General features: G+C 46.9%; 1 protein-coding gene across 1 annotated transcript in view; it reads right to left on the bottom strand.

Annotated features, from left to right (window-relative positions):
- TOX3 (TOX high mobility group box family member 3) overlaps positions 1 to 10,872 on the bottom strand; it is a 112,873-nt gene extending 102,001 nt beyond the window's left edge. The window contains exon 1 of the mRNA XM_048516121.1: positions 10,487 to 10,872. Coding sequence (XP_048372078.1) covers positions 10,487 to 10,588 — 102 coding nt within the window. The 5' untranslated portion in view covers positions 10,589 to 10,872. The remainder of the gene's footprint in view (positions 1 to 10,486) is intronic.
- Positions 10,873 to 27,458: the final 16,586 nt, after the last annotated feature.

The following is a 27,458-nucleotide window of genomic DNA, read 5'->3' as shown; positions in this document are numbered from 1 at the left end:
GTTTGCAAGTGGATTTTGCTATTCAGCACAGTAAAATCCAGCTGTAAGGGCATTGAAAGTGGACTGAAAGTGCATTATTCTGCATGTGCAGAAGGGGCCTTGGATTGAATAGATGAAACTGATTGGAACTACTAGAATGTTTTAATATTTGTAGGGAGTTTTATGTTTCGTATGTATGTCTTTATTTATGTCGTAAGTAGGCTTGGTCAATACCACAGAAATTCAGTAAAATTCTGATTTGGATTTATTTGGGCATAAAATTATCTGTATGCCCAAATAAGACAAATAACATATTCGGATGCACCCAAAAAATTCGGGATTTTTTGGGTATTTCTGATGTTTTTTCACGTTTCGGCCTGCAGGAAGGCACATTTTTAAAACCAGCAACACCAAAATTTCAGGGTATCATTCGGAGATGGTCCTGATGATATCACCCGAGTTTGGTTCAGGCAGTGCTCAGAAACAGGAGGGAGGGTTGTGAGAGGGGGAGAAGAATTAAGAAAAAAAATAAGGCCTTTTATACTTGCAGGAAGCTCTGATCATAACATTCCTGGTGATTTCTAGAGCTACCTGGCACTGACAAGGGTAACTCTAGGAAGTCTCAAGAACTCTATGGTGATAAGAGATAAGTGGAGATAAAAGGACTTAGTTCTAAATGCTGGCACTGTGGAGACCAAGAGGCATATTATAGCCATATGTGGATAGAATGTGCAGAAGTAAAAAAAAATTTGGACAACGGTATTGTTATATATCGAGAAACTGGTGAAGATAAATATTGATTTAAATAATGATTTAATGTTCATGGGTGTAATGGAAGACAGAAGGGTGGATAAACAATATAGTTATATGTATAAAATAATGACTAAATGCAACAATAGCCTTGGGCTGGAAAGAAAAGAAAAAAATGGACACTTCAGAAATGGTTAGAATATATCTGGGAACAAGTGACACTTGATATTTTCGATATATTAACCAAAAATAAGACGTGGCAAGATAAACAGAATGAAATGTTGAAGATATGGATAATATACGTGGACTGGATGAAAGAAGCTCGAGTCAATGAAGAAATATGGGAGAAGAGGCAGCAGAGAATGAACTTACTGCTGTTTGTGTGACAAAACTATGAAGAAGAAGTAATGGGGGGAGGGAGAAAAGGGGGGAAAGTATTGCTTGAAAATGTATGAAGAAGGAAATTACTATAAACTGTAAAATTCAAATGATACAATAATTTTTTTTAAAAAAAAGAACTCTATGGTAAGAATTTCCTGTAACCAGACAAGGCTTATTTTATTTTATTTTTGATCTCCGTAGAGATTGTGTGCTCCCCACCTTGGCCCCTGTTTCTACCCACCAAGCAGTGAGCATCAGTGGGCAAGAACTGCACTTCACTGAAGTTTTCCACTATAATGGGAAGAGGCCAGAGATTTACTGTTCTTCTCAATACACACAACCATCCAAAAGCTATGGAGATCACTTCCAGCAAATCTGTCACCAGCAGTGCTACAAAGATGAAAAAAGAGCAATGTGGTCTCATCACAACTCCCATTTTGATTTCACTTCAAACTAGTTTTGTAAAGTGGCTTTGGTACTAGCAGCGATCAATAGAGCTTGGGAGTGATGTAAAGAAATATATAAAATGTTGAATTAGCATCTCAGTCCACAGTGGTTCAAATGTGGCAGAAAACTGCACGCCTGCATCGAACAGCCTAACAACATATGCTATCCATACAAATCTCAGCCTGGAATGCATATTTCTCAGAGCATTCATTTTTTAAAAGATGGTTGTGCAATCTTACGCGGAGTGAGGAAGAACAAAATAATATGCCATCAAGTGATAACTGATGTATGGTCACCCCAACCATAGCATACAACCCAGCAGTTGCACCTATAGCTAGAGCACTGTTATATAATACAGTCGAAACGTGCCCTTTGCAGTCCCTAACTGTTCAGAAGAACAAGAAGAGTTTGGATTTATATCCCCCCTTTCTCTCCTCAAAGGGGCTTACAATCTCCTTGTCCTTCTCCCCTCACAACAAACACCCTGTGAGGTAGGTGAGGCTGAGAGAGCTCAGAAGAACTGTGACTAGCCCAAGGTCACCCAGCTGGCGTGTGTGGGAGTGCACAGGCTAATCTGAATTCCCCAGGTAAGCCTCCACAGCTCAAGCGGCAGAGCGGGGAATCAAACCCGGTTCCTCCAGATTAGAATGAACCTGCTCTTAACCACTACACCACTGCTGCTCCTTTTGCCCAGTAGTGGCGCTTGATTCCACCTCTACATCTGTACACACAAAGCTGCCTTATATTGAATCAGCACAGTCAATCCACTTTTATACCCAAAAGGCTAATTCACTTGTCCCGAGAAGATGACGATTTTCAAATGTTCACAAAGTAATGTACCCACCCCACAATAACATTGTTAATTATATTGAATCAGGCCATTGGTCTACCAATACCAGCCTTGTCTACTCAAACTGGCAGTGACTCTCCAGGGCCACAGGCTGAGATCTTTCAAGTCACCTACAAACTGGACCTTTTAACAGAAGATGTCTGGGACTGAACCTGGAACCTTCTGCATGCTAAACAGATGCTCTGCCCCTGAGCTATTGCCCCTCCCTAATTTAATCCCAAGGAGCCGCATGGCGTAGTGGTTAAGTGCTTGCACTGCCACTTACACGGTCAGGAGTTTGAACCCCCTGTGGGTCAGATATCCTGGCAGCTGGCTCATGGTCAACTCAGCCATCCATCCATTCCTGGGTCGGTAAATGAGTACCTAGCACATAGCTAGGATGTAAAGAATAGTCGGGGAAAGCAATGGCAAACTACCCCACAAAAGAGGCTTGCTTATGAAATCACTGCTTGCAGTGGTACCCCAGGGTCGGACACGACTGAAGGGGAAACTTTATCATTTTTAACTTAATCCTTCTGTGCTAAACTTTAAAAACCTATATTGTACCAAGCACAGTGGTGGGATCCAAACATTTTAGTAACAGGTTCCCATGATGGTGGGATTCAAACTGTGGCGTAGCGCCAATGGGGCTGGGTGGAGCATGATGGGGGCGGGGCATTCCTGGGCGGGGCTATGGCAAGAACGCAGCCGCTGCGCCAGTCCTTGGGCGGGAAACGAATTCACGCAGGCGCAGGCTGCCACGCACGCCGGTGCACCTCCTGCAAGACTGCTTCAAGTTCTGCGCACTACTGCTGAGAGGAGGGGCGTAACTAAGGCAAAAATCACGTGGCAAAATCACCAATTAGTAACCCCCTCTCGGCACACACCAATAATTAGTAACCTACTCTCGGGAACCTGTGAGAACCTGCTGGATCCCACCTCTGACCAAGCATGCAACACTGGCACCCCCCCCTTTCCTCTCTCTCTCTCTCTCTCTCTCTCTCTCTCTGTGTGTGTGTGTGTGTGTGTGTGTGTGTGTGTGTGTGTCTGTGTCTGTGTTTACATTGCTCCACATTGATTTAGCAAAATCAACCACCACCAGCCAAATGCTTTTTCTGCTCGGAGACATCAGCGAGCCCTGGTAACCAACACCTAGTTACCAAATGCACAGCAGTCTGCCCTGGTCCCCACTGGCTTGTTTGCATCGTAAGTATTTGTGACATTTTTCCTGGGGGTAAATTAGCCTTACTAAGAATAGTGGCTGATCCTGGGCATATTTGTCTGTGGAGGAACTCCTTGGTTATTCTCAGAATAGGATGTGTATCGGGGATGGCTGGGCCTGTTAGACCTCACAGTGAAGCGCCACAAACACCGAGCTGGCAAAGAACGCATGCAGTTCTACCCTGCAATTTAAACAACGCAGGAACAGATGAGTCGCAGTGGGCAGGGCATTTTTTTCCCAGAGACACCTGGGTCTCAGTAATCACTGGGAAAAACAAATAGCAACTGCCCCATGATCTGACAAAAGGGAATTCAACTCTCGAAACCCCAAAATCTCGTTGGGCCCTAAGATGCTTCTGGGCTTGAATCCAGCGTTTCTACATCAGGCCAACATGTCCACCCTCCTGAAATGATCCACCAAGCACCCCAGAGCACAACGTAAAGCCCAGAACAAACTCTGAGTTCAGCAGCATCATAGAGACACGTACCACATACATGCGTTAAGAAGGTTAAGAGGTGACATGATAGTCATGCTTAAATATTTGAAGGGATGTCATGTTGGTGAGGGAGCAAGCTTGTTTCCTGCTGCTCCAGAGACTAGGACCAGGAGTCATGGGTTCAAGGTGAAGGAAAAGAGATTCCACCTAAACATCAGGAAAAACTTCCTGACAGCAAGGGCTGTTCGACAGTGGAATGCACTACCTCAGAGTGTGGTGGAGTCTCCTTCTTTGGAGCTTTTTAAAGAGAGGCTGGATGGCCATCCGTCAGGAGTGCTTTGATTGTGTGTTCCTGCATGGGGTTGGACTTGCTGGCCATTGGGGTCTCTTCCAACTCTATGATCCTATGTGAAGCCGTCTTATGCGAAATTAGACCATCAGTCCATCAAGGCCAGCACTGTCAACTCAGGCCAGCTGCAGCTCTTCGCGTTTTCAGACATAAGTCTTTTTCATTACTGACTGCCTGGTCCATTTAACTGGAGATGCCATGGGACCTGCAACCTTCTGTCTGCCAAACAGAGGCTCTTCCACTGAGCCACAGCTCCTCTCCTTTCCTGGGTATAGGAACTAATACACCGACTTTTCTGAGCCTGTGGAGCCCTTTGGAATTCTGACACAGCACGGTGGGCACAAGCACAAAATGGCCGCTGCAAAATGGCCGCTGCAAAGGGCAGGAGAAAAATGGCTGCCTCAGCTTACATTTGTACAATGAGGATTCACGTGTTGGGATGGCAGATGTTGCCAAAGCAATGTTCTTTAAAACCGGATTTGCCAATCAAATCTCCAACAGCCAACATGGCGACCAATATTGCAACCAATCTCCAACGTCCAGTATGGCGACTTCTGTGGTGACCAATCAGAAGCCTCGCCAGTGTAACTGAACTGAAGGGCCATTTTTGAATCCAAGTTCACCTGCAACTGAAATGAATGTTTAAGCCCCCCCCCCCCCACATTTGATCCTCACCTTTGCTGCTGACTTAAAATGCAATGTGTAAATTCATCAGGGTAGAACACTTTGAACTCTGTTGCAGGTGCGTGTACAAACAAACCAAAAGGATGGACCGGATACAACACAGCCAAAATACATGTTGGTGAGATTGCACCAGGTTATGCAAACCACTGAAAAGCAGCATACCAACTTGGCTGCTCTTCTGCATTCTCCGCAAGACTGAAGTCGCATTTTGCTGATATTCATGGGACGAGATGCCCTCTTTAAAAATCTGTTTCTGCTCACCTGGGAGAAATTTGCTGCCACAGCATTTGACTGGCCAGGCAAACCTGCAAACTGCAGCATTTCAAACCACAACCCCTCCTTTGCTGGTTGCTGGAGGCAGCGGGCTCCCATCCCACACTCTGCTTTCTGCTCAGCTCTGGTTGTTGACCACAGTTTCCAACTCCCAGCGATTCAAGTTGAAAGATTGGATAGCCATAGCCTTCGGTTTACCAGTTCTATTGCTTAGTGTGTCTATCAGAGGTGGGATCCAGCAAGTTCTCACAGGTTCCCAAGAGTAGGTTACTAATTACTTGTGTGTGCCGAGAGGGGGTTACTAATGGGTGATTTTGCCATGTGATTTTTGCCTTAGTTACGCCCCTCCTCTCAGCAGTAGCACGCAGAACTTGAAGCAGTCTAGCAGGAGGTGCACCGGCGTGCGTGGCAGCCTGCGCCTGCGTGCATTCGTTTCCCGCCCAAGGACCGGCGCAGGGGCTGCGTCCTTGCCACAGCCCCACCCAGGAATGCCCCGCCCCCGGAATGCCCTGCCACGCCCCCGTCGTGCCCCGCCCAGCCCCATTGGCGCTACGCCACATTTTGAATCCCACCACCATGGGAACCTGTTACTAAATGTTTTGGATCCCACCACTGGTGTCTATCCCCCTTTTACAGTTTTCAAAGTTTTTCTTCCCTTTGAATATGTTTTAGCCTTTATCCTATTTACCTTGTGCTGGTTTGTGACTGTAATAATGATTGACTTGACTTGCCAACAACGAGTTGGGAAATGCCTGGAAATTTGGGATTGGAAACTGGGAAAGGTGGAAATCTGGGGAGGGGAGGGACGTCAGCAGGGTACCATGCCAAAGAGTTCACTGACCAAATCAGCCATTTTCCCCAAAGGAATTGACCCAGAGGTGTATCTAGGGAAAATGTAGCCCTCTGCAAAATATGAGACACACACACACACCAGGTATGGGCAGCCACCCTCCCCCACCATGACCAAACAACATTTTTTGCACCAGGTCTTGAACTCAATGTATGGACTGGTGGGGGGGAGAGGTGTGGGGGGTGATTTTCCATCCCCCATGTGACTAAACGGCCACAGCCCAGGGACATTTGACTCCATTTGTCCCCCTGGGCAGTACGGCCCTGAATTGATCCCTGTAGTCCGGAAATCAGTTGTAATTCCACAAGATCTCCAGGCCCACCTGGAGATTGGTAAGCCTATTGTTAAGACAAGGGAACGCTGAATGGTGCAACTGAGACGGCCTAGGAGTGAAGGCCAGATTGCAAAGCAAAAAAACCCATCGCCGCTGCCCAGAAACAACTGTTGCTCTCCATCTCCAACGTGATCCAGCAGTAGCTAAACCATACAGGCAAGAACGGTGGGGCGGGGGGGAGGTGGTGAATTGAATGGTTCTCCTGGTTCAGACAAACTCACGAGCAAAGAGGCCCGGCGGTGAAGAAAGAAAGCCAAGCTTTTGACTGTAAGATGCGCACAAGAAGCCGCCAGCCATCTGCTCCTTTTATTATCTCACCCACCTATTTACTCAACTCCAGTGTTTGCCGGGAATGTTTTGGATCCAGCAGCTGCGTTTGCCTTGTGAAACATCATCCCCATTATCTTTTTCCCCTGGCTGAAACAGATCTATTTGTGGAGGCAAACATGCTCCAACATGTAATAATTTAGCTTATACCATCACAACACACAGGCACACAGTCTTTTCCCCCTATCAGTCCAGTTGGGTGCGGCCACAAAGATCTGCTTTGTGCCAAAGAGAACAGCAACCTGGTCCACAATACGATGACTCAGCAGAGTACAGATGTCTGCCCTGTACTTCACGGTCTTTCCTTCCCTTGAATGGAGCAGCTGACCACACAGATGACCTGTGGGGGGCGGGGAGGAGAATAGGTCCTTAGGAGGACAGGGGGGCCAATTTTGCCACTCCCCTTCCCCTTCGTGATGTGTTTGGCAGTACATGTATCGTAAGAGAGACCTTGCAAGAGAGACGTTGGACAGCAATTTTTCCCCCCTGTCTTGTTGGATGCTCGTTCAGGAAAAAGAAGAAGCAAAAACTCTTGAACTCTTGGACTGAAGCAAGCGCACATTCTTGTTCGGATGCTTGTTTTACTGACTTGTGAACTCCGCACTGCAATCTCAAAAGCTGTGGACAGTTTGCCCTCCTCAAAGAACAGTTACGGGCCCAAGAAACTTCACAAACACTCGATCACATAAGGTCTTAGGGTTCAATGGCGGATTGTATCTGCTCAACCCATATACTCTAAATAAATCCCATTGATTCCAAGAAACTGCTAGAGGATTTGAGCATACAACGAACAGCAGAAAGACAGGAGTTAGGTATTTGGAGTTAGCCTTCCCATCCAAACTTACACAGAAACAGGTTTTCTCTAAGAGGACACCAGTTTCCAGGTTATTGGCCCATTGAATGCACCCTATGTTGTTGCCTGAAACAATGATCCGGTTCAGATTGTGCAAGGACCAGGACTGTGTTTAACAATGTTATGACAACGAACAGGCAGACTTGTTCTTGTGACCAATATACATGTTTCTCCTGCAATGCACAGAGGCCCACCAGCGTCGCAGCCTTAACATCCTAAACATACAAACTAATTTCCTAGCACATCTTATTGATGTCATCAATTCTCATTTCTCACCACGCTTTGGATCAAAACCCAGAGCACCCAATTTCCACCACAGGTACAACATGACGTTCCAATGCAACCAGAACATTGTGAGCCGGTAGATCTAACCCTCCATTTTTCTTCCTCAGCCCCACAAGGATGGATAAGAAATGCATCCAGAATATGCTATAATTGATCTGCCTTCGCAAACTTCTAATTATGGACCTCTGCACTCGACACAAGCAGGCACAACAGTAAACTGAAGAAAGACCGACTGTTCTGAGCTTATAAGCGCCCACACCAAAAGCCACACAGCGCGTGTTGTACAATACCAAAGTTCTATACATTAATGCACCAAGCCCATGCCTCAAATGACAGCAACTTTTAATTTGGGGGGGTGGGGGAATGTGCTCCCAGAGGATCATGCAAAGATACCAAGAGTTTGCAGAGCTTATTAAAAGACTTGGAACTCGAGGGCGATTCTCCAAACCCTAAATGTTGGTTACAATCCCTCCTTCTAATTTTTCTTTACTACTATCAACATAGCGGCATGCTTATCCCAGGGCTGTATTTCCCAAGAGCCTGCGCATGCGTACATACTCCAGGACCGGTTCAGCATTACCCGCTGAAAAGAGATCTGGACATTTTGGCTGGAAAGGACAAGACAAACATCAGATTGGCTTTCGACCGCACCAGGTGCGTCCGAGACTATTTGAAATTACGGCCATCCTCAAATAAAGTTTGCCTCGGTGACATCTTTGCGCACAGCGGTTTTCCAGCGACAAACTTCAGGCTCCGCGCTCAAATATCTGTTTTGGAAATGTCCTCTCCACCCCCTGACATACACACTCCTTCTTTAGAGGCATGTTACACCCTCTCCAACTTTTATCAAGAGGCCAGCATTTGTAAAAACAAATCTCCCCCGACAGCGAACAGTTTGTATAGCATCTTTTACTTCTCAGAATCTCCAGCAGTATCTCACAAGAGGCCCCAAAGGCTGGGCGAGCACAGCATGGTCTGGGGGTGGGGGGGCTGGGGGACTCGCTCTGAAAGGGATCTTTATATGCACATATGAAGGCTCCTTGCTATTAACTTTGTCTGCTATTGACACAGCCCAGTGCAAACAGAGAAGTCCCTTTCTGAATAGTATGAGTCACGGTGTCACTGTGCCGTTTGCATTTCCCTGTTCTCTCCCCGGCTGCTGGCGAAAAACAGGCCAGCTCTGGTTGAAACATATTTTCACAAATGCATGTAGCCGCAGGGAATGCCCTGCCCCTTCTGGCCGCTACATTGACTCTGTCACCTATAACCGCCCTGCAAGAAAGATGTAAATAAGGCACAGAGCTAGGAAGCACTCAAACTTCACCGATGGACAGGCAAGTCGAACAGAAAGGGTGGTTACTTTTAGGTTGTTCAGAGTCACACAGCTCCTGCTTCGGCCATGCCAGTTTGGAACTGCCATCCTCAAACACATCGAGCAGGATGTAAACAGCATGGTTGTCCACCAAACTCCCATGCACGCAAGCTCAAACTGGACCCAGGGCATTAACTAATGTCTTGGCGTAACTGGCAGAAAGTGGGAAAGAACACACAAGGGAGAGGAAGAGGGGGAGGTAGAGATGGGCAGATCTCTGGCAAGCGTTAATTTCATCCTGATCTAACACCAAGGGCCAAAGGAACAGTTCTGAAACTGACTCAACCAAACAAAAAGCTCAAACTGGACCCAGGGCATTAACTAATGTCTTAGCGTAACTGGCAGAAAGTGGGAAAAGAACATACAGGGGAGAGAAAGGGGGGAGGTAGAGATGGGCAATCTCTGGCAAGCGTTAACTTCACCCTGATCTAACACCAAGAGCCGAAGGAACAGTTCTGAAATGGACTCAACCAAACAAAAAGCCAGGGGGAGGGGGAGGGAGGGGCAGCAGCAGCTGGCTCCTGGCCGCAATTCCCAATTTACTTCTCCGAGGCTCAGCAGAACTGCCCATTGTTCCAACAGAGAGAGAAAGAAAAAAGTGTGCGCTTTAAAAAAAAAAGGAAGCCCCCCCCCCCCCCGCCTGTTTTGCCCACATACAAGATAACACATTTGTCCTTTCTCAGCAATCCACAGATGACCAATGCAACCCCTGGCCCTTTCTGCACGAGGCTCATCTCAGGCGCAAACCTGGGTTGTTTGCTTGTTTGTTTGGCCCCAGAGCTCCATGTGCGAATGATGCTCCGTTTCCAATGGGAGTGCAAATTAAAAGATGCTTTCCCGCCCCCCCCCCCCCCATATCCCACCTCTACCAAGAGTGGATGGCATTGGAGAGGGTTTGTACCTACCAGGGAGAAAGACTCGGGGGGGGGAGAGAGAGGGGGGGGGCTTGGGAAAGTTTTTTTTAACCCAGTCCCACTGAACAACAAAGTTTGGAGATGCAGCCGTGCTGAGCCCCGTTCTCCCCCCCCCCCTTTTCAGGCACACCCCCCCCCCAACGTCAACCCGACCACCCCCAACAAACAAGAAAAAAATGGGGGTGGGGGGAAGAGAGTCACCTTATTGTAGCTGTAGTACCCCAAACACTGGGCAAAGTCCAGATTGGATGGATCTCCGGGTAAAGCGCTCCCCGATGCCGCGGGATAAAATCTTACATCCATGGCGAAGGGTGCCTTAGGGCCGGGGGGAGGGAGAGAAGGGTGCCGGCAAAGGCGGGGGGGTCCCGAGTGGGGAGGGGGGGTCAGCTTGAAGTTCAGAAAGGGGCTTTTTTGATCCCTCCCCCCCTCTCTGCCGATAGATCCACCTTCCCCGAGTCGGCCGGCTCGGAGAGGGAGCCGCGTCGGAGCAAGTTGCGGGGCTGCGCAAAGTGGAGAGGGAGCGCGGAGCTTCCTGGAGAGGGTGGGGGGAGAGGGAGCCGGCGAGGGAGGGAGGGAGGGAGGGGGGATGAGAGAGCCGGTGCTGGAGGGGGGGGAGGGCACAGACGGCAGGTGAGCGGCGGAGGGAGGGAGGCGCAGGTGAAGGGGGCCGGGCGCTGGGGTGGGGTGGGGGGTGGAGAGGGAGGAGTGTCCTGCGCCGGAGCCTTGGAGAGGGGGGAGAGGAGCCAGCCGCCTCCGCCGTGCCCAGCGCCGGGCTCCTGCCTGCCTGCCTGCAGCCCCGTCCGCGCCGCACAAAGAAGCCACGCGCGAGCCCCTCTCCCCCCGCCCCGGGGAAGGAGGGGGGCGGCGGCGGGCGCGCGCGCTGGGCGGCGGGCACGCTAGGGAGCCCCCTCCCCCCGCTCCGCCGCTCCGCCTCCAGCCCGGGAGGGAGAGGGGCACGTCTCCCCCCCTCCTCACCCCAAAAAACAACAACAAACAGCCAGCCCGGTCCCGCGGGCAGGGTGGGACTGACTACCAGGAGGATCCAGCCCCCGAGGCTGCTGGCGGGCTAGCTAGGGGGTGGGGGTGGGGGGAAACGGGGATGTCGAGGAGGTCGTTGGAATCCTGGACCGTCCCCACCGATCGCTCCGAGCTGCGATCTGGCGGGAGGGGGGGGGGGAATCGATTTTGGACTAGTTTCTGTTCAGACCTTCGAACTGCACACGTGTGCAAAGTGATGGGGGTTCGCAAGCTGCTTTGAGACTCTTCTTCGTCTCTATAGACTGGAAAGCAGTTGTGATTTCTGGAGATCTCCAGGCCACACCTGGAGGTTGGCAACCGTCAATTAGGCACTCGTATCCGTACGTTTGCCCAGCAGGGCAAAGAGCAGCTTCAAGCTGGGAGAACCCTGCAGAGAGGAGGAAACATAACCACCCTCTTATTTCGTGACCCGACTAGAATCGGGCCCCTGAATGGCTATACTTTTGACAAGTGAACAGACCTGGGGATGGTTGTTGTGGGCTTTCTGGGCTGTGTGGCCGTGGTCTGGTAGATCTTGTTCTTAACATTTCGCCTGCATCTGTGGCTGGTATCTTCAGAGGTATATCACAGAGAGAAGAGTGTAATACATGCTTCTCTCTGTGATACACCTCTGAAGATGCCAGCCACAGATCCAGGTGAAACGTTAGGAACGAGATCTACCAGACCACGGCCACACAGCCCGGAAAACCTACGACAACCAGTTGAAGCTGGCTGTGAAAACCTTTCACAGACTCGGGGATGTCTGTTTCCAAAACTTCCAATCCTGTATGTGGTTGAGCCAATTCACATGTTCAGCCACCAGTCAAAGGGGGCGCACTGATCAAGTAAGGCTGATCAAGTAAGGCGACCGTTTCAGGGCCCTACAGCAGATTCCAGCCAAAAAGCAGCACTGCCTGACATGGGCCCCTTCCGTACATGCAGAATAATTCACTTTCAATCCACTTTCACAATTGTTTGCAAGTGGATTTTGCTATTCTGCACAGCCAAATCCAGCTGCAAAGTGCATTGAAAGTTGACTGAAAGTGCGTTATTCTGCATGTGCGGAAAGTGGTTGGGAACACATGGTACATTGGATTGCACAGCTGATGATAAAATTGACTTGCCATCACCAGGAACGGAGCAAATGCCCAGAAAACTAATGGAGCAACATGCGTGCTTCTGTGAACAAGCCCTGTGGATTCAGAGGGGGAGAGAAAGGCTGACTCGCGCATCGTTGCCTGGGTCACTTGTTGCGCGTATGAGCATGAAAGGCCACGGATGCCCTTTGCACGATATCTTCTCTCCAGCGCAGTCGGCTGGTTCGTGCCTACGGAGTCGTCACTTGGTACAAGTCACAGTGAACGCACCAGTAATCCATGCTTGGAGGTTTTTTGTATGGGGTGCTGAGAAATTCTCACATTATGTTTAATGCAGGTGTGATTGAAACGCTCATGATTTCCAGTTTCATCCGTGCAATGAATGCACATTGGTTTTTCCATACAAACAAATGTGGAGGCGCACTTGGAAGATGTACGTGTGTTCACACGTCAACAAGGCTAGTTACTATTTGATCAGTGAACAACTTCGAGATGACTGTGGGCACTGGACGCTACTGAACATCACTATATCCCAAGTGAGATTAGACAGGAAAGTGGGGTGGTTTCCAGCGTGGTGTAGTGGTTAAGAACAGGTGGATTTTAATCTGGAGAACCGGGTTTGATTCCCCACTCCTCCATCTGAGTGGCAGAGGCTTATCTGGTGAACCAGGTGTAGTGTAGTGGTTAAGAGCAGGTGGATTTTAATCTAGAGAACTGGGTTTGATTCCCCACTCCTCCATCTGAGTGGCAGAGGCTTATCTGGTGAACCAGATCTGTTACCGCACTCCTACATTCCTGCTGGATGACCTTGGGCTAGTCGCAGTTCTTCAGAACTCTCTCAGCCCCACCTACCTCACAATGTGTCTGTTGTGGGGAGAGGAAGGAAAAAGAGCTTGTAGACCACCTTGAGTCTCTTCAAACTCCTCCTCCTCCTCTTCTTCTCCTCCTTCTTCACCCGTGCACATCTTCATCTTAAATGATGAACATGTATCTGTAAATTGGAGGCAGTTGACAGATTCCATTGGGAATAATCAAAAGGTCATAATCAAATGATGTGCATCAAAAGCCCAGATTTAACATAGATGGCATGTTCAGATGATATTGCCAGTGCAGTCCTAAACACGGTTACTCTCTTCTAAACTCATTTGGTTTACAAGAATCTGTGTTTAGGATTACGTAATGAGGCTTCTACGTGACGTGGGGTTTCTTCATACATTATGAATTTCCTGCTCAAAAGGGAAAAAAATGAAAATGTTTGGTGTGGAAAATAACATGAATCTTGCATGTAGGTTGCCCAGATAGAGAAAAACAAGCTGAAAGTGATATGAATGTAGTGATTCAGGCATGGGTTTGAGTGGGATTCTTGATGACATTAGTAAGGGTTTCATGCTGAGGGAAGGAAAGGGGTGTGGGGAGGGCTGGGGGGGGGGTTAAAATTAGGGGAAGGTGAATAATCCCATGCAGTGGCCAATGAGTAGAGGCCAATCCAGACCACATATATAATCACTGGGTGAAAAAGAGGAGGAGTCTAACAAGAATTAGAAATGTAGTTGGGGGCCTATTCAGTCCAAAAAAGCCAACCCCATTGATAATTTTCCAAAAGATTTTTTTAAAAAAAAATGGCTATTGTCGGGTTTCCGGGCTGTATGGCAGTGGTCTGGTAGCTTTTGTTCCTAATGTTTCACCTGTATCTGTAGCTGGCATCTTCAGAGGCATATCACAGTGCATCTGAAGATGCCAGCCATAAATGTAGGAGAAACATTAGGAGTAAAAACTACCAGACCACAGCAACACAGCCCAGAAAACCCACAACAGACAGTTGCTTCTGCTGTGAAAGTCTTTGCCAATACATTGATTTTTTTTGAAAATGTTTTCTGGAATCAGCCTGACTTGTATTTTTTCCCCCCTGTGTGAGTTCGTTAAATCATTCGTTTTAATTCAAAGGATACTGGATGTACATGAACCTTTCAGATCTCTTCCTAGTTTTGCAGAATCCTCAGCACACCCGCATAGGTAAGGTGTAAGTGTGTCTTGCGGTTCCTTTCAAAGGAAGTGGGTGAGTGCCCATGGGAGTGGCCACTCTGGTGGATTTGCCTTCCCTGGGGCACTTACCCTGGCAGAGGGATGAAGCTGCCAGCATGCAGCCACTGCTGCCCTCCCTGGTAGTGGGGTGCAGGGACGTAGCGCCCAGGGGGACATATGGGGTCAAATGTTCCTGGGCTGCAGCCATTTAGTCACATGGGGGTGAAAAATCATCCCCCGCATCCCTCCTCTTTCCCCCCGGATCCATACACTGACTTCAAGACCTGGTGCAAAAAAAGTTGTTTGGTAATGGTGGGGGAGGGCGGCCGCCCATACCGGGGGGGGGGGGCCCTCAAATTTTGCACCGGGCTACATTTTCCCTAGATACGCCTCTGGGGACATGGCACAAGATTCTGCTGCTGCATCCTTGTGCCTCTGCTGCCACTGCCGGCACAGCAGGGGCAGGCCGGGGGGGGGGGGGGGCAACCCTCCTGGTAATTCACTGCCTTATGTTGATGGCAGTTGGTTTAGACATAAGCCACCAAAATATGGCATAAGTCTATACAGCTACATAGAAACTTCTCGACGATAGGATTTTTCTCTGTGCAAGCCTCTTGGCACGACTGCAGTGCCATGACCATCTGCCTCAGAGGTGGGATCCAGCAGGTTCTCACAGGTTCCCGAGAGTAGGTTACTAATTATTTGTGTGTGCCGAGAGAGGGTTACTAATTGGTGATTTTGCCACGTGATTTTTGCCTTAGTTACACCCCTCCTCCACTCCTCAGCAGTAGCGCACAGAACTTGAAGCAGTCTAGCAGGAGGTACACCGGCGTGCGTTGCAGCCTGCGCCTGCGTGCATTCGTTTCCTGCCCAAGGACCGACGCAGCAGCTGCATCCTTGCCACAACCCTGCCCAGGAATGCCCCGTCCCCGGAATGCCAGGCCACGCCCCCGTCATGCCTCACCCAGCCCCATTGGCGCTACACCACAGTTTGAATCCCACCACCATGGGAACCTGTTACTAAAATTTTTGGATCCCACCACTGGTCTGCCTGGCTGTTGGTCTGCCATCCTCAAAATAATTTTAATTTCCTTCAGTCTCTTCCTCCAGATGCCAAATTTGAAGGGCTACACAGTATCGTCACATCATAATACTTGCTGTTTCCAAGAAGAATTCAGAGTTTTGCAGCAAAATCACAGCAGAGAAATTATTTTTTGCTTGCATGGACGTGGATCACTCCGCCATCTATGTATTTTTCTTATACATTTCCACTCCATATAAAGCTTTAGTTTGGGCCCAGAATCTTTGGCGCAAGCTACATTTTTCCTGTATTTATACTGCAGAGGTTCATAAAATGTTCAGCCTTTTGCATCTCGAAATCAATCAAAGCCTCTAGAATCCCCATTTATTACTAGACCAATCCTTCAGAACATTTACTATGTGTTTTCCACATTCTGTAAGTAGCCTACTCTTTGCTGAGAGTGTAATTAAAACAGCCTGGTTTTGTACAGTGAGTGGAACACTTCAGCCAAGGATTTCTTTTCTAGTAGGTAACCCAGCAGAATTTTTTTTAACAGTGTAAAGCACCCTTTAGGCAGTCGTATATAAACCTCTAGAATCAATTAGTAGCTGGCATTGTAAGCAAAGATTTCATTCCGTGATCAGGAAAAACATCGGCAATTTTTCAACTGAATCACTGGTGGTTTTTGAGAAAAACATTAAGAAGGCAATACAGTCTTTTCCCCGTGCAGGAAAACAAGATGTGAGTATATTTATACAACAACCCATGTGGGTTCTTCCCGCCCCCCCCAAGCCCAGACTAAACGTGAGTGGTGAAACTGATGGTGTGAACACATGATAAAAGTGAAAGTATCTGAGGACTGAGTAGGTTTCTTTCCACACCGCAATGCAGTGGAGGTTGGGGGAGACTCCTTGAGAACCTCAGAGCAGGTGTCCATCTGACCAGCTTCCTTTGCAATATTCAAGGTGGGGCAACCAAATCTGAGAAGGTCAATTTATTTATCTAAATTCAAGTCTAATGGCATCTTAGTAACCATCAAGATTTTCAAGTCTTTCAAGAATCAAAGGACAAAGGTCCATCAGATACTCTTGAAAGCTCATATCCCAAAAATCTTGTTGCTCTATAAGGTGCCACTGGAATCAAATCTAGGGGTTCTACAGCAGACAAACATGGTTATTCTCTTAAACCATTAAGGAGTAAAGAAGAAGAAGAGTTTGGATTTATATCCCCCCCCCTTTCTCTCCTGTAGGAGACTCAAAAGGGCTTACAATCTTTTTGCCCTTCCCCCCTCACAACAAACACCCTGTGAGGTAGGTGGGGCTGAGAGAGCTCAGAAGAGCAGTGACTAGCCCAAGGCCACCCAGCTGGCGTGTGTGGGAGTGCGCAGGCTAATCTGAATTCCCCAGATAAGCCTCCACAGCTCAGGCAGCAGAGCTGGGAATCAAACCCGGTTCCTCCAGATTAGACACATGAGCTCTTAACCTCCTACGCCACTGCTGCTCCTACAAGACACAAGACCTTGTGTATTTTCAGAGTTCACAGAATGTGTTTGATTGTGCAATCCAATGAAAGAAGATCAGAAATTATACATCATGTGGTCTGGTGATTTCTCAGCCTTATTTCTTTTTTCAGGAGAAAAGGGTTGATTAATCCATAGGGTTGATTAATCCATCGCTGGTGCAGATGGTTTTTCTGGAGCCAAGGAGCAGGAGGAGGAGGAAAAACAGGGGGAAAAAACAAGGACAAAGAAAGAAGAATATTTAATTCTGTGAGCACAGTCTTCCAAACGTAATTAACGTCTCATGGAGTTTTAATAAAAAGTTCCCATTTTCTATGAAAAGCTATAGAACAAGGGAGTCAATAAGGGCACTTTCTCATAGACCAGACAAATATTTGATCTTTCGAAGGATTCAACTACGTTAATTTGCTTTGCAGATAATAACAGAGTTTTCTGACAAAAGAATGGAACACAGGAACAGAAAATCCACAGTGGTTTGATATTGAATATCCTCTGGAGATGCATACTTAGGGGGGAAAAAACTGTTTTTGCTTGCAACCATGAGGCTCTGCCATTTTTCTTGTGCAAAGTAGAATAGCCATGATCTCATTCTCATCCAGAATGAAGGTCAGGCAGCAAAATCATGTAGCAGTGAGGCCCTAGAGCAGTGGTGGTGAACCTATGGCACTCCAGATGTTCATGGACTACAATTCCCATCAGCCACTGGCAGGGGCTGATGGTAATTGTAGTCCATGAACATCTGGAGTACCATAGGTTTGCCACCACGGCCGTAGAGTACTCTAAGTGGAAGAATGGGTGCTATCACTTTGGCAGGGGCTGATGGTAATTGTAGTCCATGAACATCTGGAGTGCCATAGGTTTGCCACCACAGCCGTAGAGTACTCTAAGTGGAAGAATGGGTGCTATCACTTTGGCAGGGGCTGATGGTAATTGTAGTCCATGAACATCTGGAGTGCCATAGGTTTGCCACCACGGCCGTAGAGTACTCTAAGTGGATAAATGGGTGCTATCACTTTGGAGTGGAGGTACAAGAGTCCATATTGTTGCAAAATCCCCTTTAAATCAATAGTCTTCAACATTTCCAGACCAAAGACCCAGTTTGTCAATTACCAAGACCTTTCCACACAGGCCAATAAACCTGGGTGAGAGGCGGGTTACATGAACCTGTCCTTGCCCTGTCCCGTGGACAGCCAGTCATGCGAATGGGGCGTGTCGTGCCTTTACCCAGAGGCACGTTTTGTTTTTGGGTCCCTGCCTCCCTGCAAAGCGAAGCTCCACAGGGAGGCAGGACCGCACCCCAGGGCCATGTTATGGCCCTTTCCCCCTGCGTGGCTCCGCAGATGGGAGCAGGCGGCTGCGATTCTCTAGTTTGATCGCAGCCCCGAACGTACCTCACAGCCCCGGCCATTCACTTACGGTAAAATGAAAGAATCGTACAGAACACGATTCTTGTTTAACCCGGCCTATGGCCAACAGCATGGGTGAGGGGCGAGTTAGACCTGTGTTAGACCCATTTTATCCTGCCCTTAACCTGTATTTATTGGCCCATACAGAAAGGGCCCAAGAGAAAGCAAGGAACCCAGCAGCGTGCAAGAGTATGATCAGAAGAAGAGTTTGGATTTATATCCCACCTTTCTCTCCTGCAAGTCACCTCAAGGTGACTTACAAGCTCCTTTCCATTCCTCTCCCTGTGTGACATTGGAGCCACATGACAGGAAGAGGAAGTGCTGAACTTCTGACCTTACCTATGGGGAGCTCTGCACTGCCCTTTTTTGACCATTGTTGGAGAACTAGCTGGCAAAGTGGGGATGGCCATAGGAATAGAAGAGCTTTCACACATATGCACAGAACATCAGAGAACCTCAACCATAGGGATGGAAGCCTATGTCTGTATGGGGTGGGGGTAAAATTGCCCAACTCTGACGTGAGGAATTTCTGAAGGTTTGGAGGTGGCACTCAGGAAGGACATAGTTGGAGGGATCTCAGCCATGATGTGATGCTATAGAGAACATTTTCCGAGACGGCCATTTTCTTTAGGGGAACCAGTCCATGTAGTTTGGATATCAGTTGATTTTAATTCTGGAAGAACTCCAGACCCAACACAGAGGTTCAAGATCTTATGAAAGGGGAGAAGGTCAGGGACAACTTTTGCATGGTAAGATCTCTGAACCTGCCCGTGCGACATAAGAATCATCTTCATTTAGACCACGTTCCTCTTGAACTTTGGATGAGAGCAAATATGTTCAGTGCTCACCAAGCCATGTATTTGTTGTCCTCTATATCCAATAAGGGGGCTGGCATGCGATTCACACGCCTATAATCATGCTATGCCAGCACAGAAGGGTGCATTTGCTGAGGCTGAGAAGAACAGAGGTATTGTCAAAAAAGCTTTCATTGAATGTTAAAGGTACCTACCCTTTAGCAATCCCCGCCTCCCAGGAAACTACAAAGAAGCCCAGAGGTGTTTGCCCTTGGTAACTCTCTTTTTCTTTCTTTTAAAGAAAATATTCTCATGTAACTTTTATTCCAGGAAAAAGTCTACATTGCACCTTGTCTTTTAGACAGAAATTAACCAAATGAAAAGTTAAGATATCAAGGAACAGTTAATTGTTACTGTACTTAAAAGAAGAAAAATGTACACTTAAAAAACAAAGTAACATGCACCGAAAAATAAATGAACTTGGTTCTCCAATGTCCTTATGCTCAATTAATGATGATAGTACAAATTTTAAGAGCAGCTGAAATATATTTGGCAACAGTGAGAGTCATGCAAATTTCATTCCCAGACAGGAAATTGGGTATACAATAATCAACTAAATGCAATAATAATCCAGGAATAACGAAAGGCCAACAACTAGCTAAACCACTGGCAGCTGTGAAATCAACCAATAATAATAATACTCTTTCCCTTGTATGTTAACATTCTATTATTTTTGTCTAAAAACTAATGTGCTGCATAGACTTTTCTGGAATATGAGTTAAAAGGTTTGGCCTTGAAGAATGAGGATAACACAGATCTAAGAAGCAGTGCTCTTATTCAAAGTGAACTTTGGGACATCACTGTGTACGCACTTCTCATTGGCTACCTAACATCACAGCATTACTGCTTGTCCCATGATCTTCAATTCGCCGGAACTGCAAAGAAACCTTTTTTTAAAATACAGAAGGAAGAGAAAGAAACATGGCTGCTGGTCTCCCAATTCCAACTTTATTTTTTAAAAATCCTAACGCACTGTATCAAAGATAAATTACGTTATTTCCCAGTAACACAATCTTGGCAGTAAAATAATACCAGAAACACTGAAGAGATGAATTGCGCCCTTGTCCTTTCTTGAAAATGCACAATGTTAAATATCAGCCTAGCGTTCGGTAATGAAGGATTCTCACTCTGTTGTCTATTTGCATGGATCCGTGTGTGAAGGCATAAAATCTCTTCGCTCCCTGGCAAGTATATGTCCTGCTTTCCAGTGAAATTTTTTAATTCACTTTACTGCTTTGCTAGAGTGGGACTTGCCAGCATTTCTAGAATGGTTTCAAGCCCTTTCCCCCCGCCTCTCCCCCGTTTTTAGCATCTCAGCCACCTGTTTAGTGAGTTCATACTCCAAAGGAGATGCATGCAATTAGAAACAAGGAAATGAAAATAAATGACCTTGTTTGTTATTTATAACAAAGGGAGTCTGAAAAATTAATCCACCAAGGCTTGACCTTGCGACCCGAAAGAAAGGGGGGGGGGAATCCCTTGTTCCTTTGTAGCGGCCTCACAATGCAGTTGCCGCAAACCATTGTTGAGCAGCTCTGCCTCTTTATGATGGACGTTTGAGGAGGAGATGCAAAATATTAAATGTTTTACCATTCAGATTAGAGGATTTGCATGAAAAAGGCCTGCTCAGGCAAAGTCAAGAGAACTGCAATGGAGACGATTTCGAGGTCTAGAAAATGAAGGAAACGGATGTCCTGTTTGGGCAATCAGTTCTGTTTATTAACTTTATTACTACTTATGCACAAGGAGAGACTACCAGTGAAGCAACAGAAAATAGACTATGCCTGTCACACACACACACGCATGCACGCACGCACGCACGCACGCACGTATGTATGTATGTATATGTGTGTATATGTGTGTATATATGTGTGTGTGTGTATATATACATATGTATATATATGTATATATATGTATGTGTGTGTGTGTATATATATGTATGTATATATATGTATATATATATGTATGTGTGTGTGTGTATATATATGTATGTATGTATGTGTATATGTATATGTATATACATACACACACATATACATATATACATACGGCTATGGCAGACGACAAGCATGCGACCGTATCGCACGCATCGCATCGCACATAGCATACATTGCCATCATCATACATACACACACACATATATATATATACATATATATACATATTTGTGATCCCAGTCAACAAACCTGCTCTGACCTGGATGGCCCAAGCCAGCCCGATCTTGTCATATCATGGAAACGAGGTAGGATTGGCTCTGGTTAGTATTTGAATGGGAGACCACAAAGTAAGTCCAGGGTTTCTCCAGAGAGTCAGGCAATGGTAAACCCCTTCCGTCGTCTCTACCCAGACCTGGACAGCCCAGGTGAGTCTGATCTCATCAGACGCTTAGCAGGGTCAGCCCTGGATAGTATTTGGATGGGAGATCACCGAGGAATTTCAGGGTCATAAAGCAGAGGCAGGAAATGACAAACCACCTTTGAACACGACTTGCCATGAAAACCCTGAAGGGTTCGCAATAGCTGTGACTTGGCAGCAAAAAAAATTCCTCAAAACAACCTAAATCTGTAACTAACTGCATTGTAGAGTTCTAATGGACAAGGTTCTTCTTCCAGCAGAATAAGCTGTTCCTTCGGACTCCTCGGACCAAAGGAAGGCTTCATGCTTAGCTGAGTGTCAGGAGTGGCATCTGCCCCCTCCCAACATCAGACAACGAGGTGCCAAGCACCACATCTGGGCTGGGGAATATCGGTTCCGCTGGAGCAAGGGGGCGAAGGCTGACTTTCCATACATTTGCACCCATCATATGTTAATGGGCCTTTTGTTCTGTCTCTATGCACTTAGCAATGTAGCTAACTAGGCTGACCCTGCTCAGGACTCTGGAAGGGGGAAGGGAGGCATGGAGGCTGCGGGCACAGTGATCACTTTGGCCTTGGAATGCCTGTCTTTGTAAACAAAGTATTTCACACCTCGTTGTTCTCACATTCTATGGGAAGGAAGGGGGGAGGGAACCCAGAGAAGTCAAGGGCCATAAGCATTGCTGTACAAGCCAGGATCGCCAGAACTGGCTTTCCAAAGTTCAGTACCTGTTGCCAACCCAATAAAGACTTCTGAGTCGATATCTAGAGTCCGCTTATTGATCATTGGTCCGGGACCTAACTCTGAGCTGAGAGGGATGATGCAACCCACAGGCACTTTAATTTGTATCATTGGAGACCACATATGCCTCTAAAGATTGGATGACCCCAATGCTAATTCCTCTGACCTAAGCCCAATATGCACAGAATGCTTTCTGCTTCACAATTCGATCTCCTCACATTTTCCTGTTTAAATGCAAGGAGGAGCCCCACTGCCCACCATGCAGCCACAATCACGCTCGCAGCTGCCCGCCCCCACTCAAAAGGTAAGCTATTACCCTTTAAAGATAACATCGATATTGCTTATATCGATACATTGATATTGTTGAGGCTGCTTTTCATTGCTTTTTGCGTTTTGGGGGGAAGCCGGCCATGGATCCCTGAGAGGAGTGGGGAGGATACCGTTCCCCCCTTCTAGGGATCCATGGCCGCTCTTTCCTTAAGAATGCAAAAGCAACGAAAAGCAGCCTCAACAATATTGATACCAGCAATATCAATATTACCTTTAATGGACTTTCAAGAAACAAAACAGGCAACGTTCATCTTGCTTTTTGACCACAGAGACCCAGAAGGAGGGAAACCCCACAGCAAGAGGGAAACCTCACGGTTTCCCCACTCTCACAAACTGCAGGCACCCAGGATCTCCGATGGCGCAACTCTAGTGGCATCAGTAGGAGGAGGAGTGGAGGAGTTTGGATTTATATCCCCCCTTTCTCTCCTGCAGGAGACTCAAAGGGGCTGACAATCTCCTTGCCCTTCTCCCCTCACAACAAACACCCTGTGAGGAAGGTGGGGCTGAGAGAGCTCCAAGGAGCTGTGACTCACCCAAGGTCACCCAGTTGGCGTGTGTGGGAGTGCACAGGCTAATCTGAATTCCCCAGATAAGCCTCCACAGCTCAAGCGGCAGAGCTGGGAATCAAACCCGGTTCCTCCAGATTAGATACATGAGCTCTTAACCTCCTACGCCACTGCTGCTCCAGAAGAATTTCTGCCCCACAGGAAACGAATGTTCACTGCAGGGAAGAATACCAGTGTTCAATCAGCCTTAGATCATTGATGGCATGTACTATCTGAGCTCCTTACTGACCACATTTCCCTTGACCTTCCTATCCTGTGCCCTGTTTTCTTATATTCCTTCATCTTTAATTTCTTGGAATGAATTGTATTTCTTCATGACCTTTTAGAGCAGGAAAACGAATGTTGAAAAGACCAATATTTAGTATGCATAATATTTTCCAGTGCCCCCCTTGATTTCTCAGGAAAACAAACAAGGACTTCATTACCTTTTTACTCATCTACCAAAGTGGCACTTACTTTTACTACACCCCATTAAGCTGGATCACTTATTTACAAACCACCCTTTTCCCTGTTTTCCCTGACTTGTTCTGTATATGTGTCTTTTCTTCCTTATATCGTCTGCATCTCTTTGGATCACAATCCTTTGTTCTTTTTTTTGCAGAGTAACCTCAGCCAGCCTTGTAGCATTTATCTTCCCAATTCCCTCTGGTGTTCTCTGTAACCCTGAAATTCACCCTCCTCATTTCCTCTTTTCAGAACAGTACCGATTCCATCTCTATAACCTTTGTAAATAACCAAGGTATTCCTGCCCCAGCCGCTTCTCGCTGAGCACATGTACACACACCTGTTGCACCTTTTTTCTGTTTGCTGTGGATCTTTTCCATAATCAGGTAAGAAACCCCTCACAATGTCATTGTGTGCACTGGCAGAACAATATTGTGTTGTGGAGCTGTGTGGCCATTCCGTGCCCTGAGGTTTTATGCCATTCAGCTCAACGCTACATTTTATTTATGTTATGTTGCCAGCTCTCCCCAAGTTTTTCCCTTTCTTTTTGAAGCCACGATGGTGGTATACCTTTGAAGGACCTCTTTCATTTTATCCAGGGTTTTTTCTTTTCTTTTTGTTAAGCAGGGCATTCCTGCTGGTTGCACTATTTTCTCCCTGATTAATGTTTACAGTAGCTTATCCAGTGCCGAAGTCAAGATTACAGGTCTACAGCGTTTCAAACATGCCTCCTATCTATTCTTAAATAGAGGTTATTGTCAGTCTGAGTTTACTGTTGTGCCTTCCAAAGGGGTAAGCACAGGCACCATACTGGAACACACAGAGAATGATAAAACGTTATTGAAGTAAGAGGTTTAAACAGGTTAACTTTGGAGTCTACCAGAAAACACCCTATCCATTTGTCCGGTTGACATTCATCACCTCGGTAGGAAATAAAAAACCTGAATTTAATTTTATTTCACCCTTAGAACAAAGTTGCGCTTATTACTCTACTGAGCAAAGTTGGAAGCACAGAGTTGGGGCAGTGTGATATAGTGGTTACGAGCAGTGGACTCTAATCTGGAGCACCAGGTTTGATTCCCCACTTCTCCACGTGAATGCTGGACTCTAATTTGGTGGAACAGGGTTGTTCCCTCACTCCTACACATGAAGCTTGCCGGGTTTCCTTGGGTTAGTCACAGATCTCTCAGAATTCTCTCAGCCCCACCTACCTCACAAAGTGTCTTCTGTGGGGAAAAGAGTTTGTAAACTGCTTTGAGACACCTTACTGTTGAGAAGAGTGGGGCATAGATCCAAAACTATTACTATTCTTCTTCTTCTTCTTAGCCTAAGGAGACATCCTCCGACTTAGAATCATAGAATCATAGAGTTGGAAGAGACCACAAGGCCCATCAAGTCCAACCTCCTGCCATGCAGGAACCCATAATCAAAGCACTCCTGTCAGATGACCATCCAGCCTCTCTTTAAAACCTCCAAAGAAGGAGACTCCACCACCACCACTCTCTGAGGCAGTTACTTCCACTGCCAAACAGTCCTGACAGTCAGAAAGTTCTTCCTAATGTTTAGGTGGAATCTCTTTTCCTGCACCTTTAATCCATTAGTGTCCTAGTCTCTGAGGCAGCAGAAAAAAGCTTGCTCCCTCTTCAACATGACAACCCTTCAGAGGTACGGAACTTAAGTAGGGAATGCGGTTAGAGGTTAGACCGCCCCCCCCCCCCTCATTTTTAAACTGTGGAATGAGATACTTTTGTTGCTTACTTTTAATCATTTTTAGGCCTATCAAAAGGCTTTAAAAAGAGAGAGATGCTAATTCAACTTTAAAAAAAATGGTGCCAACAATAATTTAATGCCCCCAAACTGGCCGGAATCACAGAATATTCTTGGTGGAGCAGCAAAACTGGCAAATAACTTATCTCCAGCGCTGTTTTCATATGGGAAAACAGCAGGGGGTGGAGGGAGGCAGGAGTTCTTACTCATTCTGCAGTAGCATTCCGATACTATTTGGGCTGTCTTTTCTTTTTTAAAGCCAGGAAAGTTTGGCACAGGACCTTGCAATTTTGTTTTTCTGCCAACATCTTCTCGGTATCCATAGTCTTAGCCTCATCACCTAAATTCAGATTTGGGGGATACAAGTCCTTTACACACTGAGATCCCGGTGTGGTAGTCAGGACTAGAAGGCCCCTGAGCAGAGAGTGCATAGGGCTCTTCTGTAGGGTTGAATTTGTGGGTTTGGAAACACCTGGAGATTTGTGGACTGGAACCTGGGGAGGGGAGGGTTTGGGGGAGGGACTTTAACAGGGTAGAATATACCCTCCACAGCAGGGGCGTCAAACTCGTGGCCCTCCAGATGTTCATGAACTACAATTCCCATCAGTCCCTCCCAACATGAGCATTGGCTATCCTGGCAAAAGCTGACGGGAATTGTAGTTCATGAACATCTGGAGGGCCGTGAGTTTGACAGCTGTGCTCCAAAGCAACCATCTTCCCCAGAGGAACTGATTGATTGATTGATTGATTGATTGATTGATTGATTGATTGATTGATTGATTGATTGATTGATTGATTGATTGATTGATTGATTGATTGATAGGTTTATAGGCCACTCTTTCCCATTGGACAGGTTCAGAGTAGCTTACAGCCATCAACACCTACAATGTGAAAACCAACAACTGAATACAGTCACAGCGCCACAAGTCCTAAACACAACTAACCAATCACCAAAGAGAGGAACGAATTAACACTCAAATATAAAATCAGCATTAAGAAAAAGAAAGAACAAATAAAACTAGAAGAAGAAAGAAAGGATGGAAGAGGAAGAGGAAGAGGAAGAGGAAGAGGAAGGGAGGCCAGCCGAGTTGGTCATCGTTGCCACCCTACAGAACAGGTCCTGTGAAACTGTGACAAGTCCCACAGGGCCTGGGTCTCATTTGAAAGGGCTTTCCATCTCGAGAGATCAGTAGTAGTAGCAAGAAATCTGCAGGTGGCGCTTTGAGGTTGGCAGCCCTGGCCCCGTCTCCTTCACTGAGCTCCACCAGGTCCCCCTTGACTTTCCTTACAGCCCACCGGCATCTCCACCTGCTGAGGTGTTCTTTCTTCCCCGGCCCATTTATTCACACTGATTCTATATCCTTTCTCTGATGGGATTGGGCGATGTGTACAGATCCCTTCAGAGGTACGGAACTTAAGTAGGGAACACCACCATAGTTCCTGACAGGTGTGGCTCCATTGTATGATTCCCCTTTCTTACCAGTGTGTATGTGTGTGTGTGTGTGTGTGTGTGTGGGTGGGTGGGTGGGAGGGAGGGTGTTCTGCAACAACAGCCCCATCAACAACCCTGGACTGGGCAGTTGCCTCCACCTTGCAGTATGCTGACGCCAGCCCTGGTTGTGGTTCTTCATGCCGTTGGGAGTGTGGGACAGTGCGTCGCGCGCCCCAAAGTAAGCAAAGGCCACCTGGTAGACAGGTTAATGCAACTGTTGCAGTGTACGATCAATCTCCATTTTCAGCCAGAGCAAAAACACTTCACTCGGTAAATATGAGTAGGTAAATAATGGGATGAGTCAGACACCTGCGCAAGCAATGCCACTTGTTCCTTGTCAAAGGACAAACACCAATTGAATGTTTGCTTAGCTCAGAAACTCTCCTGCTTTGTGTGACTTTAACCCTCTGCTCCTCTTATAGGCTTGGTCCGGAAAGCTGCTCTCGAGTGTGCGTACAGAAAGGGCTAGCTGGGTACACAAGGTCCCTTTCCAGAAGACCCTTATGTTTTAAATACATGCATACGCCAGGTCACTTTTGACA

This window comes from Sphaerodactylus townsendi, linkage group LG14 (genome assembly GCF_021028975.2).
Source record: "Sphaerodactylus townsendi isolate TG3544 linkage group LG14, MPM_Stown_v2.3, whole genome shotgun sequence".
NCBI classification, from domain to species: domain Eukaryota; kingdom Metazoa; phylum Chordata; class Lepidosauria; order Squamata; family Sphaerodactylidae; genus Sphaerodactylus; species Sphaerodactylus townsendi.
This window is presented reverse-complemented; position numbering and strand designations above follow the sequence as displayed.